The 16,180-nt window shown below is 40.8% G+C and overlaps 1 protein-coding gene and 1 long non-coding RNA gene across 3 annotated transcripts in view; one reads left to right on the forward strand and one right to left on the reverse strand.

The window, feature by feature from the left end:
• The first annotated feature begins 941 nt into the window (after positions 1 to 941).
• Positions 942 to 13,143, forward strand: LOC110015152 (uncharacterized). Its single transcript, XR_002290274.3, has 3 exons — positions 942 to 1,080; positions 1,195 to 1,227; positions 13,031 to 13,143. It is a non-coding gene; the product is annotated as an uncharacterized LOC110015152 (long non-coding RNA).
• The window catches only part of klhdc8a (kelch domain containing 8A), a 51,665-nt gene continuing 47,786 nt past the window's right edge, over positions 12,302 to 16,180 (reverse strand). For both annotated transcript variants that reach the window (XM_004069045.5, XM_020703407.3), the window contains 3 exons: positions 15,617 to 15,718; positions 15,351 to 15,499; positions 12,302 to 13,092 (listed from right to left, as the gene is read on the reverse strand). In XM_004069045.5, coding sequence (XP_004069093.1) covers positions 13,039 to 13,092; positions 15,351 to 15,499; positions 15,617 to 15,718 — 305 coding nt within the window. In that variant the 3' untranslated portion in view covers positions 12,302 to 13,038. The remainder of the gene's footprint in view (positions 13,093 to 15,350; positions 15,500 to 15,616; positions 15,719 to 16,180) is intronic.

Raw genomic sequence — 16,180 nt, forward strand, 5'->3', positions numbered from 1 at the left:
AAAACAAAAAATGTATTTAAAAAAAAAGAGTATCTAGATTCGACCCCTGCAGAACCTCCAATGTAGTTTACATAATAAGCATTTTAAAATTCTGTTAATTTAACAAACTGGCTAATGCCTTGTTGTAACATAATTCAAATTGAGAACATAAATGTCCTTGTTCCGCGCTCAATTAAGTTAAGTTTAGGCTTTTGTATCATTCCCAGAGGGCAGTCTGATCCTGCATCCAACGGGTCACTGACACCTTGTAAATTTGTCATGCAACACCGCTCTGATGAAAATCATTGAGGCCTCTATAAGAGCTATGTCAAAGTCCAGGCTTTAAAAGAAGCGAGAGACTTATTTCCTCCCTTTTTTCTCAGAAAAGCTGAATGAACGTGTACTTTGGAAAATGTCCAGAGGGAGGAGAGCAGTTCTGTTTCTGCTCTGACTGGATTCATTCAAAAAGTATCTTCACTCCATTGTTGACTGGGTGTCAAAATGGTAGGAATGTCAAAGTGAGTCAACAATTCCTGTTGAAAGATTAGATAAAGTATGAAGAATATTAATTATGTTTAACCTCATCCTGGGAGATTATCTAAAATGATGTTGTTCTTATCTTTAGAGTTTGATCTGTAAATAGGGCCTCAAACCTTTCCGCCCATGAATGAGAAGCTACTGTGGTGAAAAATTAATCAGAAGTCATCTGATTTGAGAAAAAGCTAAACAAATAATACACTATTAATGAGATTTAGCAACAACTGCTACACTTAGTAAGACTTTACTTATTTACCACTTCCTGTTGAGTACTGCAGAGTCCTCCATCATAGCATTTTCTGATGCCAATAATGATTCAGATTTGCCTCATGAATGACTCACACATTTCCGCTTTAGACCTCATCCTGTGCAAAATAAAAAAAAAACTTGATTGCCATCATGAGTGGGCAGCTACTTGTTTGTGACTGCTCTCTGTGGCCGCTCCATTGCTCTCTGTGCTTTTTCCACATTAAGGCAGTGAAAGTAACTGCCTCTGCAAAGCAGTGCAGAGACACAAGTGGGGCACTTCATTAGGCTGGACTAGTGACACTCTTAAATATTCAGGTAGGATTAACAGTACATGACTTTTCAAGAAAATAAATGAAAACCATGCACACTCACTTCCAAAGCCTATTTTAAATCACCCATTAACTTAACATGCTCTTTTCTGGACTGTAGGAGAGCTGAAGCGCCGGGGTCAATCCTACACAGGTATGTTTTAAATCAGGAAGAGAAGAGTCTGTCAAAGTAAGCAAAAATTTAAAGGCGGAAAAAAAGGGTGCAAGAATGATGTAGAGAATTTTTAAATATTATTCTTCGAGTAAAACAGTTAATTAAAATATCAATTAAAAATAATTTTACTACTGGAAATGCAAAAAAAAGAAGCAACTAACATACTAGAGTAGAAAAATGTTAAGTCGGCAAACTTTATTTAATTTTAGCATTTTTCTTCTAAAGTAAAAGAAATAAATATTAGTGATTAATTGTTGATTAGTTTTGGAAAAGTAAGACTTTAAAATTACAAATATTGAAAATACTTTTAAGGGTGTTACACATATTTCACCAAAATTTAATAATTTCAACATTAAAAATGTTGACATGATGCCAATTCTGATCAATATTCTACATTTTTTAAATTCTTTAAAACGCATTCCAAATTTAAAATGAGTTTAGAGTTAGGTGAGAATGCTACAAAATGTTATTTCTAATATTTAATTATAAGGTTACATTAAAGAGCAGTGGATATGATTGTTTCAAAAACTGTTCCAACAAATCCTGTTATGTTTATTTTAGGTATATCCGTCAAATCCCAAGTTTACTAAAAGCGAACAAATTGTGATTGACAGATGTTTTTTTACAAGCAAAAGAATCATTGCAATGTTTTGGAAGAAAACCTGTAGGCCCAAGTTAAGTCAATGGGTGAAACAGATGCTCATAGTTTTCCCATTAGAAAGGATGACATGTATTTTACGATTTATTTGTATTTGAAAAATGTATCAAAGGATGGCTTTCCTTTAATTTCCTGACTAGTAGAGGTTGATCTGTTTTTTTCTTGTTTTTTCTCAGCATTTTTTTGTTTTTTTCATGTAAAAATTGGGTGCAAAGCTTGTAATTATATTTGATAAAGTACCAAAAAAATTTAAATAAAAACATTACAAAAAAATAAAAAATAAAAAACGTTACATTAGCCATAAAAAAGGCTAAAAAAATAAAAGAAGTTTAAAGATGATAAACCTAAAGAAGTGTTTAGTAGAAATGTTAGTTTTTAAGGCAAAATGTTGGATTAGCCAAGAAAGTATTGAATGAATAGGACAATAACAAAGCCTAACAATGCTAATACTACATAAGATTTTACGCTAAATTAAAACCTAAAAAAAGGAATTGAAACAAGAATAATAAATAGTCATGACAAGCAAAATGAAATATTCAAAATGCTAAATGATAATATAAATGTTTTATAGAAAACTCATCCGTCAGATGGCTGAAAATACTAAATTTGCTTAAGGAAAAATACAAGCTTTAATGCAAATTTAGCCAAACAGTAGGCAATCTGAAACAGCTGTAACAATGACGTAAAAAAAGATTTAAAAAAAAAGCTAAAATTTAAATTTTAATGACGCACAACTTAACTAAAACTGACACATTCATACCCACTGTTTGAGTCAGTAGCATTGATTTAGATGTCAAACTGTGCTTTACTAAATAGGTCTTTTGTGTCAGTATAGAAGCTAAAAAATAAAATAGTGATCAACAATTTCTAGTGAGCCAAATGAGTTATGGCCAAAATGTGATGGTTAATCACGGTTACTAGGTCAAGTACAATGGAAAGTACCAATTACAGGCAACTTATTGTGTTCTTAAGCGTGAAGATTCTGCGTACATTTTTGTAAGGCAACTAAATAGTTGCCTCAATGCCCCTCTATTAACCTTGAGCACATGCTGACATCTGCGTTGGCCCATAAGTCATTCTGCACGACTGTAACTTTGTCTGTACACGAGTTCTGTTTGATCTGGACACAAGGTTACCAAACTGGTTGCATCATTTTGGGGAAAAAGGTGTCTTTACATAATCCAATGCTTCTTTAGCACCACAGTCAATGCCCATGTCACTGAGTTCACATGTGTGGAAAAAAACATTTAATGATTTTCTGCAGTTTCAAAAGACAAAACTGCAATTTTTTTAAATAGAATAGCTCAGACTTTTGTTTCAGTTTATATTTTAACTGCTTTAAATAAAACCAGAACACACGTACATGCTTTAATTTTAAACAGTGGACATACACATATGATTGTCCAGATACTTTAACTTTACCCATAAACAGTTAAATATTATGAAGTAGTTACTTATGAAGTTAGATTAAACTTTAAATCATCCAGGAAGGAAAAGACGGTTACTGACCGTACAACTCGTTCCAGTTTGGGCCGAATTGTGACAGTTGTTGAGTCGCGGAACCGACAGGAACCACATGTTCTCGTGTCACAGTGACTTTATTTGTTAGTATGAGTACATTTGGTTTGCGATGCTAAAAACATGATGAAACGTTTTTTCAAACATGAAACAATTGGCAACAGATTTTTGTTTGGGTTTTCTTTCAAATCTAAACTTTAATTCAGGACTTCTTACAACAGAACAACAGGCGGAGTCCGGCTGATTCGCCCATCGGGTGATAGGAGCATCTGTCACGTCAACACGTCACTCAAAGTGCTGTGCATAAAAACAATAAAATTTAAAAACAAGATGTCAAGACGAACCCCCCCCCCCACCCCCCCCCCCCCCCCACACACACACACAAAAACACACACAGACACACACCATGATAAAAAAGTGATAAAATGATGGAATGTAGAGACCTGGCTTCCTCCTGAAGTGGGGGAACAATATTTTGGGGACATGTCCACATCACTGACCCCCCACCCAAGTTCACGGAGAACACTACCACAGGACCCCCCCCAGATCCAATCAAAAGAGTCATACCTGGGACATCCCATTACAATGACCCCGTTCACCGAGAAGGGTCAGTCACCGATGTGTAGGATCCCTCAGAGGAGAACACTGGAGTCACAAATAAAATGTAAAAGGAATAAAATTAAAATTGAAATATATTTGAAACATGAACAAGAAACAAATAATTACATAAACCCTAATAGACATATAAAATGGTAAGTGTGACTAAAAAAATTAAAAATAAATACAAATAAATAAATAAATGAATGTATGTACATACACACATGAAACTAGTAAAAAGAGAAAATAAATAATTTAAATATCAAATAAATTCCTAAAATACAACTCAAAGCTATATTAAAAAGGTAGGTCTTAAGCCTTCCTTTAAAAACATGAATAGTCTCTGCGGCCCTGAGGCTCTCTGGGAGGCTGTTCCACAGGCGAGGTCCGTAAAAACTGAATGAGGCCTCGCCGTATGTTTTCGTTTTAACTTTTGGGATACCCAAAAGGCCGGTTTTAGAGGACCTTAGGGTTCGCGAGGGCTCATATTTTAAAATCATGTAAGATAAATATGAAGGCCCGAGACCATAAAAACATTTGTAAACCAATAAAAGAACTTTAAAATCAATTCTGAATTACACAGGGAGCCAATGCAATGATTTCAAAATGGGTGTAATATGTTCCCGCCCACTGGTCCTCGTCAGAGCGCGTGCTGCTGAATTTTGCAGCAGTTGAAGATTTGCTATCCTTGTACTGGGAAGACCAGCGAGCAGGGCATTACAGTAATCTAATCCGCTGGTAATAAAAGCATGCATTAGCACCTCTGTGCTGGCAAGACAGAGAAATGGGCGGACTCTGGCTATATTTTTTAGATGATAAAATCCTGTTTTCGTGATATTTTTAATCTGTGGGATGAAATTCATCTCAGAGTCAAAAATGACACCCAGGTTTCTCACACACTGAGAAGTTTTGTAATTGTTTAGTTTAGATAAAACAATCTCTCTCTTGTCCTCAGAACCGATCAGTAAAGTTGTTAGTAGAAAGCTGGGGCACGAGTAACCTAGGGTACCCATGACGCTTCACGCAGTCCAAAGCATGTAAATACGCTCTAGTTAAAGGTATGATGACATGCATCTGTAAAGGCACAGCAGGTTTTGGGGTTGTCCAGACCCATGGAGGCTTGTAGAAAGGAATGGTGGTGTGTATTGGAGTGTATTGTTCTCATTGAAAATGGAACGTAGCATTCCCATGTGTGTGATAAGTGTATCATGAAGTATTTGAAAGGCTTAAGACTGATTTCCACTTGCACGTACGCGGTGTGTCTCTGTTGTGTTGACACAACAAAGTAGAACATTTGCGTCGGAACTCCGTCCTTCTGTCCTTCCGAGTTCTTTTTCCGGTCTGGCAATTTCATGGTAGAAAGCCGGAAAAAGCGAAAATAGGTCCGGGTTTCAAAATAAAAAGTTCCGTTGTACTTTCAAAAAACAAATCTTATTTCATATTTACGGCGGCGTGCCCATGCGGTTTTATGCACGTTAACACCAGAGACAACACCGGCAACTATCTTTGCTATTGACACTCAAAAGTTTTTTTTTGAAAGCACAAAGACATAACATCATTGATGATACAAAACATGCATTTTACACAGACTGAATGAGGAAGGAGACGGCATGGGACCTGATTGCTAAAGTTTTGGATGTTGATGACATGGGGATAGCAGGACAAATTACTCCTCCGAGTGCCAGGGGGGAGCAGAGACTCCAGACGGACTGGAGACGCAACTGAGACAATGAAAACTAACAGAAGGTCTTGAGACGGACTCCTAACACAACGCAACGGATACGCACCGCAGAACGCAGATGGACCACAGACGGACCAGTGTAAATTTAGGGTGACACTGTAGTTGTTAGTGAAACATTAGTCACAACTGCCCTCATGGAAAGATACCGGCTACCTGAAGGAGAAAAATGGGCAAACCTGAACGGGGCACACACGCATCATGAGAACATCATGTGAACTACCCCCTTCCTCAATCCTGGGGATTTGAGGTGGCGTAGAAAAAAGGAAAAACTGGTACAACACGCTGCGTCCCACCCACTTCACCCTTCCACCCTCTGTGGGTTGAATGAGCGTTCGCGGTGACCTGTTGCTCAAAGCATATCAAAAAAGTGCGCATGAACATTTTCCCTCTACGATCTCACCGAGCGATCTACCACCTCGATATTTTGTGCACGACATTAGAGTGACCCGTACAGGTTTGCCCCTTTTTTCACCCACCGACAGCTTGTAGAGCAGTTGAGACTAAGCCCAACTAAACAGGAAAAATAAAAACTTCGAATTTGTGGCATCTTAAAAAAACCTGGAAATCACATCTCCTACCTGTTAAAATTAGTTAAATGCCATTCAGTCTTGAAAGTAAGATAAATTTCCAGCGCTGTTTTGAATGAAGAATGTTTAGATGTGTGGTGCATCTCCACAGTGTTGCATGGCGACATGTTCTTTCCATGTCTGTTTCATGATTGTGTAAGTTAGTTTCCATCGTCTCTGTTGCGTCTCTGGTCTGCCCCTCTCTGCCCTGGCTCCCAGAGGAAGTGGTTTATCCTGTCCAGTATTTCGTCCCCCTCTCTTCGCTCATCCAATACTGAAGCAATCAGGCCCCACGTCCTCTCCTTCCTCCATGAGTCCTTGTAAAATGCATGTTTTGTGTCAGAAATATAATTTTTTACTTCCAAAAATAAACTTGACAGTATTATCCGCAGTGTGAACGTCCGTTATCGCGTGGGCATATTACCTCTAAAAATTTTGCATTTTGTTTTTATGTTTTATTTTGAAAGTCCAAAGGAAGTTTTTATTTTGAATTTCGGATCCATTTCTTGTTCTTTGGCTTTTGGCACGGACATTGACGCGTCAGCGGACTAGAAATAGAACTCCTGCGTAAAGCTAGAGTTGCGTTGAGGAGGGTCGAACCTCAGAGGCGGACGTGACGGAAGCGATGTAAACATTCTGCTTGATTAATGGACGTTCTGTTTTTTTGTGTCAACGCAACAGAGACCAGTGGAAATTCTCCTTGAGAAGCCTAAGATAGTGTTCCTTTCGAATAAAACAATGTTATCCATCCAATTTGGATAAAACTAAAAGCACATTGAGGAGTTGTTAAGCATGGAGGTGGAGTGATGATGGTTTGGGCTTTTTTTTTTTTTTTTCAAAGTCGTTATAACTCGGCAATTCTTTGCATAGAGCTTTTTTTTTTTAAATCCCTTTAAAGGCGACTTTGGTTGGAGTTAAGTGGACACATCTCAAACGTGAACTCAAACCAGCAAAATATGACAAAGGTAGTCGCTCTTTTTTTAAGTTTGCCTGATTTTTAAGGATATGTTTGAGGATTGCAACAAAGCTTGTGTCTCCTCAGTTTGGTAAAACCTTGGAAACACGTGTTTTTCTATAAGATCAGGCCGCTACCTCCTCTCACTGCTTTGATGACCCAAAAGAATGGTCTTTATGGAGCCTCCAGCCCCCCTGTGACAGGCCAGAGGTGTCTGTTTTGTTTAATGGATGAACAACGTGATGTTAGCGGGAGGTTACTCTTCACACACCCATCCAAACACAGTCTTCTCCGGGCACGAACAAGTGAAACCCAGTTAAAGGGTACGGCCCGGTGTTACTCTCTGACACATTACTTTCCTTTTCCAGCAAACCTCGTTGCTTAAATGATCTGTTCTTTCCATGTTAGATATGGATTTTGACATTCTGTGTTTCATTTCCTTGCTCGTTAAGCATTGTGGAAAGTTGGGAAATGGATTACAGAAACCACAGGGCAGATCAGGGTTTAAAATTTCCAATTACCTTATAGTTTTATAGAGATGTTTTTTTCTTTTTTGTATTGTTGTAATTGAAATTGGTGTCTGTGGTTCCAGCTGCTTTGAGATCATTTACCAACTCCTGCCCTGTTGTCTTGGGCCGATTTCTCACTCATGATCATGGAAAACCCATCAGGTCAGATCTGGTTTGGAGCCCCAGACCTATAGGTGGATTGATGGTCCTGTTCTTGCACCAAGAGCTGTCACCTTCACCCCCCAGCTTTAGTAGTCCACTCCGATATCGTGCAGGTCTGAGATCTTCTCCCTTAAATCCACTGAAAGCTCTTTAGTCTTTTCCATGTTGGAGAGTTTAGAGTCTGATTCTGAGAGTCCAACTGATCTGTGTCAACCAGAGCTTCCAGTGGTTACTAGGGGAACCATGACTTATTTACCAAGATGAAATGCAAGTATAAATTCTTTAAAGGCATGTTCTTGAGTTTTGATCTTTCACTGTTAGGATGACAGGCTTTCAATTTCTTTTGGATGAGAAAACCTTCAAAATCAGCAAGGGAGCAAATGCTTATTTCCTCCTCTGTAGCTCCTCCTCATCCATGATGTCAAACAAGCCCCGCCCCCTTTTAAGATCTGAATCATTCTGTGGGATCACCTGGATGGTCCAGATCAGGTAAGCTGACCTAAGGTGACTATTGATGACACAATTAAACCCGACTCTGCGTTTAAATGTATTTGTTTATTTGTGACTCTCCATGCCGCCCCGGGTGATTACCCACAATGCCCGTGTAAAAGGAAAACAAGTTTTGCGGGTTTCCCAGGTTTTCAGCTGCTGACCTGTGTGTCTGGGAGGAAGCTCGGAGGAGATCTGGGTGATTGTGGAGAAAACCAATTCTCCTGAGCTCAGGGAAAGGCTCCAAATCTCTCCCCTCCTGACATTCTTCTGGGCTCAAAAGACCCCTGAGACAGAAGTGACCCAGCTCTGGCGCAGACCTCGTTGGTCCTGCCAAGAGTGGCTGCTCTGCCAAGGCGTTGCTGGGGCTTGGCGCGGTTTTGTGTTCTGTTCTCGTCTCACTTCCTGGTTTGGAACAGTAACCATCAGAAGCGTTTACCTCTGCATTCAGACCCTCTCCCATCATCTTTGGAACCAACATTTAAAAACCTGTGTCGTTTTCTAGGACATAGTTTCTGCAGAGCGGCAGGAGTTTCGTGAAAATTCACCTCCAAGTTGGTCCATCAGCGTACAGCAGTGCTTCTCAATTATTTTTTGCCAGGCCCCCCCGAGGAAAAAGAAAATGTTTCGTGCCCCCCATGACCCCTCCCATAAACCCACCCCACACACACACACTCGCGCGGTGACAATAAATGAGGTTAAAGTCTATAAAAATTATGTAAGTATACCTAGAATTGTATCTTTTAACATTAACAAAAGAAAAAAGCAAAATAAATCCACTTTCAACAAATACTAACTTTATTTTGCCACACAGAAACCCTGTTCTAGTCTATAACAGAAAAAAAGCTTAAAGTGCCTGAAATAAAAAATATCTGTCAGTCCTGATTTAAACTAGAAACATTTTGACCAACTGAACCATTTGATGCTGAAAAAAATAATTCAATCAATACATAATATTAAATGTAAATTGATCTGAAACATTAACACAGCAGCACCAATATATTTAAAGTTTTTAGTCTGAAGAAATAGATAAAAACATTGTGCAGATTTTTTTTTCTAAATGATGGATTGTTTATTTATGATGTCATAAAGTGCAGCTGTTTTCCTGCATTACCTGCTGTCTTTATGTCAAATACTGACACCAATTGAACAACAGGCAGACAAAGAATACATTTATGAAAAATAAAGACCCGTCATCAAAATGTCTACAATAGTTCATAAAGAAAATTTTTAGCATGAGCTGAGGAATCTAAAGGCACGCCATGATCCTGGTGTTGGGCAACAGGCAGTGCTTGCAGCGCTCCGCGTGCCCCGTTTCACCTGGCAGCCTGAGCCCACACTACCCCTAGCCGCCAGCCTAGCAGGAGACGGGATGGGGATTCCCAGGTTTCAGGCTGTTATAAACTCTGTGATTTAACAGACAATAGGAATCGAATAGTGGCGCAGATTATTTTTCCAAGCACTAACCCGCTGTCACCATCGCCCCCACGTTAAATTTGCGCACCGGACAATTGCCCCTATTACCTGTGCCTAAAACCGCCACTACTGCATGCCCCCCCTGGCATCGCATCGGGCGCTCCCCACTATTTGAGTAGCACTGGCGTAGAGCAACCCCGCCCCCATTCCCATTGCTGAGAGCTCTCTGTTTACACAATTTCCCGCTAGCTTACAGCCCCTTGCACCCCCAACCTGACATTACTGGTAAATTTACAAGGATGTACAAAAATCTAGTCATCTACAGGCGAATGCATCAGAATGGGGCGGAGCAGAGAGCTTATAGCCCGCCCACTGAATTTTCTACACCATAAATAGGATCCTTCTCAAACGGCATATTTGCGTCTGCACCGAATTCACAACGATTTGAGGAAGGCTACTCAACTGGAAACTCGTTGGAATGGTCATGAATGTTGACGGCGGCCTTCAGGCGACGGTCAGTCAGGCAGGGATGATGTCATTCTGCAGCAGCTCTGTTTGGAGCAGATTGGATGTATAAAAGTCTTGGGGGTACATATAAAGGTGGCCATTCTGCCTGCCACTGGACTGCCACCGCATGACTTTGACATGTACGCGGGCGGCCACTGACTAATGTAAAAAAATAATCCTCTGGTTGCCGTAAAATTGACATTTTTTCTTAAAACCTGTGTGTAAAAATGCGACTACCGCCTCTTGATCACAAATGTCGCCAAGCGACCACCTGGCGAATTTGCTAAACAACATGCATTTAGGTCTCAGCCCAGTGGCATTTTGGGATATGTCACTGTAGCATAAAGAAATACTCAGAAATGTAATTTTAAGCTGAATTTTCTTAATACATGTCATCCAACATGCAGAAAACGTGTTAAAAACCCCAAAACACAATTTTCATCGGCGTGGGTCTTTATCTCATATTCGTTTTTAAACAGACATCATGTCAGAGGATCCGTTTCTGTCCTTGGTGACAAACGTAACACGACTGGCATCATGTCCTCTCAGAGTGGATCATGTGTGAAAGAAATCCTCTTAGCGTCTGAGTCCTCTTAAGGTCAACTCATGAGTTTCTTTGAGCCCGCATTCCTGCAGAAGTGCAGTCAAGGTTTGTCCTCACGCATGCATGCAGCAGCTCCTGCATGCATGCGTGAGGACCAAATGACTGATGGCACTTACCCGCCATCAGTCATTTGGGCGCCAACCGCAGAATTCCGCCCGCAGAAGCAGTCCGCATGCTGAAACACTCTGCACGAGTGACTTCCTGAAGGACCAGAAGACGTTTGACCATAATTTCAAAATACACAAAATAGAATTTACCATCTGATTTCCATTTGACCAACTTTAACATTTGAATCGGCCCCCTTTTGAACTAACCGATTCATTTTCACACAGTTGGACTGAGTGGCTGACTGGAAAACAGGGGATAATAGTTAGACTTTAAATCACTGCTGTCCATTCATTGCTGTTTAATTTGTGGTAAAACATTGGAGTTTCAGACTAAATGACATCCTGTCTTTGGTCAATGAGTGATGGTGGGTCATTGTGTTACTTTATATTAAATAACTTTAGTTTTCTTTGGAGAAAGTCCTAGAAAATGGAGAAGAAATTCCTGTTTGATGTATAACTGTGTTTAGGTTAAAAAACAGATTTATTTAAGGATTTTTTAGACCAAACTGGAGTTAAGTTTGACATGGATCACCCTAAGCCATGCCTTCAAAAATCCACTTCAATGTTTTTGGTGTTTTTTACATGTTCTTCTGACACTTTCTTAATGATGGAGGACATAGATAAAGAAAATGAAGCTTAAACTTGGATTTCCGTCACATACTCAAAAGTGACCCAAAAAACGATGACATCACAGCGGCAGGTGTAAAAATAATGAATGAGGCCCAAAAAAAATATTAGAAAAACAAACGAGACCAAAACTCACATGTCGAGGATATCCAAAGGAAGTTTTGAAGTTATTATGGGATGGCCACAGGACCTACAGCTTGGTGGCCATCTTGTGGCAAATTTGGGGTTTGTCACATTTTTCGACAATTTGGGAAAGTTTGAGTTTAGTTTGAGTGATTTTCATGAAATTTCACAAAAGTGCTGCTAGATTAAGCCCAGAATCACAAACAGTGTCATTGACCTTTGACCTTTGGAAGAGGCCGTCATCTTGAATTTTGGGGAAAAAAAGTATTCTTTACACAAGGGCCCATATCTGGTGAAATGAAGGAAAACCAACAACAACATCCTAAAAGAGTTTAATTGTTTACATTTATGTTTTATTTTAGATTGTTTTATACTTTAGACACCAATCTAATGTAAAAACTTCAAATCTCTATTTTTTGTGTTTCTTTTTTAGCACCCGTCCCTTAATCTCACTGTGGTTGACAGACAGTAGCCTTATTCAATAAATAGGTTTTATTCATATTTTCACTATGTTAAGTGAAACATTAAAATAAAACATGCAAAATATTCACTTTCAGCAAAAAAAAAGAGCTAAATGGATTTTATACTTTCATCTGCTTGACCTACATTATTTCTCTAGAAATATCTTAAACATTCGGAATAAACATGCAGGAGAATGTCTGATCTAGTAGAATTTCTCCATGGAGAACCTGAGTGTCAGCTGTGGATTCTGTGCATCGGCGCTGCCCTCTAGTGGAACACAAGGGAAGTGCAACAACCATTTAGCTGTGAGGATGCAGATGAAAGAGCAGCTACTTCTCATCACAATAACAGGATTATGTCATCACAGGGAATTATTCAGACACTAAATTGTTTATTTTAAATAATGCAATAACTGCTCAACTTCCGAAACCCAACAAACACAAAAAAATGGTAAATGTGAACCTCAAAAAACGGATTTCTGTTACATTTTTGTCTACAGTTCTAGACATAGTGATTATAAAATAGTTCCTTCTCCAAGTATGCACTACAACGTACAACGCAGAAGAGTTACACAGTAGAAGTATCCGCCATAGTACTAAAACAAAACAGTTCCTCCACAGAAGTCTTTGTGAACAGTTGTGTCCGTTGTGTCCAGCAGGGGGCAGTGTTATCTGTTGCATTGCAGAGGGACGTCTGTTCTCCGGTGTTTTCCTGGCTTTTCTAACTACTGCATTCTTCTAGAGGCTCCATCACAGCAGCTCCTCTTCCTTGACGTAGAGGATCTCGTGAGCCGAGCTGGGGACCTGACGGAGGCACAAATGAGGAAGAAGAGGATGAAGATATTTGCCGCTGACGCGCCCAGCTCCTGTCAACAGCTCAGGACGACGTCAAAGTCACTGATTACTCAAAATTGAGGCTCACAGTCAGGGAGGAGACAAAACATTCACGAACAATGTTTTCATTTTGAATATTTTAAATTAAATGTATTAGTCTTGATTATTAGGTAAATTGCTGAACTCTATTGTCATAACACTGCAGTTAATCCCTGGACAGTAAATATAAATGCACAAATACATCAATAAATGCAGAAAATAGGACCTTTGGCATAAAATGTGCTTCTTTTCTTTGTGATTATGTTTTGTGTACTTGTGCTTTCTCAGTGTCACGTCACATTTATGACTCTGCTCTGCAGCATCACTGGGGGAGTGAAGGAGTGGGGGATAGAAGCCAGTAATGATCATGAAATGTCATAATTTGTATTAAAAACCTGCAGTAAAGAAACTTCCACGGTGCAGAAATGCTAAGGAGTCCCTGCTGTTATGGTTGAAATGAAATGGAACTATTTTATTTTGAATAAAGCGGCGATGAGACAAGAAAAAGAAAAGAGTTTTTACTTTAAGAAATCTAACAGGAAGAAAAGGAAAACCAATTAGTTGTTTGATCGATGAACAAAGATAAAAACGAAGAAAAAACAAACAAACTTTCTTTATGAGGCCAATTCATTATTTGTCTTTTGTTGTTTTCTTCCTCTGGACTCTTCCGCTTTACTGAGGAGCTGAGATACCTCAATGTCGGGATCGTTGCCTCAACGCTGCTGCTGCTGGATCTGAGGTCTGCTGCTCGATCTGAACTCTGCTGCTGCTGCTGCATCTGAGCTCTGCTGCTGCTGCATCTAAACTCTGCTGCTGCTGGATCTGAGCTCTGCTGCTGCTGCATCTAAACTCTGCTGCTGCATCTGAGCTCTGCTGCTGCTGCATCTGAGCTCTGCTGCTGCTGCATCTGAGCTCTGCTGCTGCTGGATCTGAGCTCTGCTGCTGCTGCATCTAAACTCTGCTGCTGCATCTGAGCTCTGCTGCTGCTGCATCTGAGCTCTGCTGCTGCTGCATCTAAACTCTGCTGCTGCATCTGAGCTCTGCTGCTGCTGCATCTGAGCTCTGCTGCTGCTGGATCTGAGCTCTGCTGCTGCTGCATCTAAACTCTGCTGCTGCATCTGAGCTCTGCTGCTGCTGCATCTGAGCTCTGCTGCTGCTGCATCTGAGCTCTGCTGCTGCTGCATCTGAGCTCTGCTGCTGCTGGATCTGAGCTCTGCTGCTGCTGCATCTGAGCTCTGCTGCTGCTGCATCTGAGCTCTGCTGCTGCTGCATCTGAGCTCTGCTGCTGCTGCATCTGAGCTCTGCTGCTGCTGCATCTGAGCTCTGCTGCTGCTGGATCTGAGCTCTGCTGCTACATCTATTTCAATTTGAATTTTATTTGTATAGCCCAAATTCACAACAACAGTCGTCTCGATGGGCTTCGTATTGGTAATTGAAAAGGTGGAACATAAAATCAAAAGGATTATGAACACATAGAATTCAATAGGAAAATCATAAAATGAAATAACAAACTGACTAAGCTAAACTGGCATCCCTTCCCTTAGACCCCCCCTTTGCGGTCCCTGAGCTCTGCTGCTGCTTCATCTGAACTCTGCTGCTGCTGCATCTGAACTCTGCTGCTGCCCGTCTCAAGGCTTTTGCTGCATCTGGAAATACTGCTGCTGAATTTCTGTGTTTTTCTGACTCCAGATGTAAATTCTTGGCGTGTTCTTGGTCATGTCAGCCGGTTTTCCATGTGTAGGTGATGGCTCCCACTTTGTTCTCTGGAGTCCTGAAAGTCTTTGAAACAGTTTTGGACTGAACCATTTCAGGTCCTGGACCACTACTGGATCCCTTTCAGCAGCAGCTCCATGGCTTTGTGTCTGAGATCTTTCAGCAGCCTCAGCAGGACTTTGATTTTCTGCTAGAGAGGCGTCTTCACTCACCAGCCGACAGATTGATGAGAGGAGCTGAGCTGATTCTGAAGAGTCGTGTTTGACCAAAGTTTACAATGGATTTCACTAAAAGGCCAAGAGCTTTTCTCACTCAGACTACGTTTTTTGTTTTGCTAAAAAAGCAGATTTTGAATTGAGGTTAAAGTTTGTTTGAATCATTTAACAATGTTCTCAGGACAGCATGAAAACATCTAAGCTCCTCCGTCTGGCAAGCTTTTAACTTCGTTTGTAAAGTTGAGGCGCTAACATTTTTACCTGGTTGACTCCTCCCACCACCAAGAAGCGGTCTCGAATAACAATGGAGGAGGCGGAGCATCTGGGAAAATTCATAGGTGCCAGTTTCTCCCACTTCTTCTTCTGTGGATGAAAAGCCTCCACAGTGTCGAGAGCCGACGGCTCGTGTCCTGAAAAGACACACAAAAACCCCGAAACGCCACACAAGGTATCAACGGATCGTTATCCTTCAGATGATCTGATGTTTGTTAGAGTCCAGTCTAAATGCACGGACTGCAATCTCTCACCGAGGCCGCCTGCGACCACCATGCGGCCACGAAGGAACGCGGCTGCAAAGTCCGCCCTCTTGCTCTTCATGGACACAATGTCGTCCGACTTCAGCCAAGACCCTGAGAGAGATGAGGACGTGTGAGGTTAGAGGTCAAACAGTCACCAGGCCTGCCTGGAGGACGCTGCCAAGTCTCCAGTGATGCCGGATCAAACCAAACAGAAAAATAGGTAAGCCCGTCAGGGTACGAGGACGACCCTCACAAAATAAAGATCATAGACCACTCGGTGAGCTCTTAGAACAAAAATGTCCTTTTTTTCTACCAGCAATAGGTCCCAGCGAACACTTATCCAACCCACACAAGAAGGATGTGTCGTATAGATTGTTGATTTTCCTGCAGACTGCAAAGAGCCCATCAGGTTTGACCTCTACTCTCTACTGGTTAAGACCGCTGAACAGGGGGCTAATGCCTCGCTTCCACTGAGCGGTACGGTTCAGTCCAGACCAGTCTGGTATTTTGACTGTTTCCATTGTACAATAGACCCATTAAGCCAGACCGAATCGGACCATTCTTGGGCAGCTG

The sequence above is a fragment of the Oryzias latipes genome, chromosome 5 (assembly GCF_053564925.1).
Source record: "Oryzias latipes strain Hd-rR chromosome 5, Olatipes_Hd-rR_3.1".
NCBI classification, from domain to species: Eukaryota; Metazoa; Chordata; class Actinopteri; order Beloniformes; family Adrianichthyidae; genus Oryzias; species Oryzias latipes.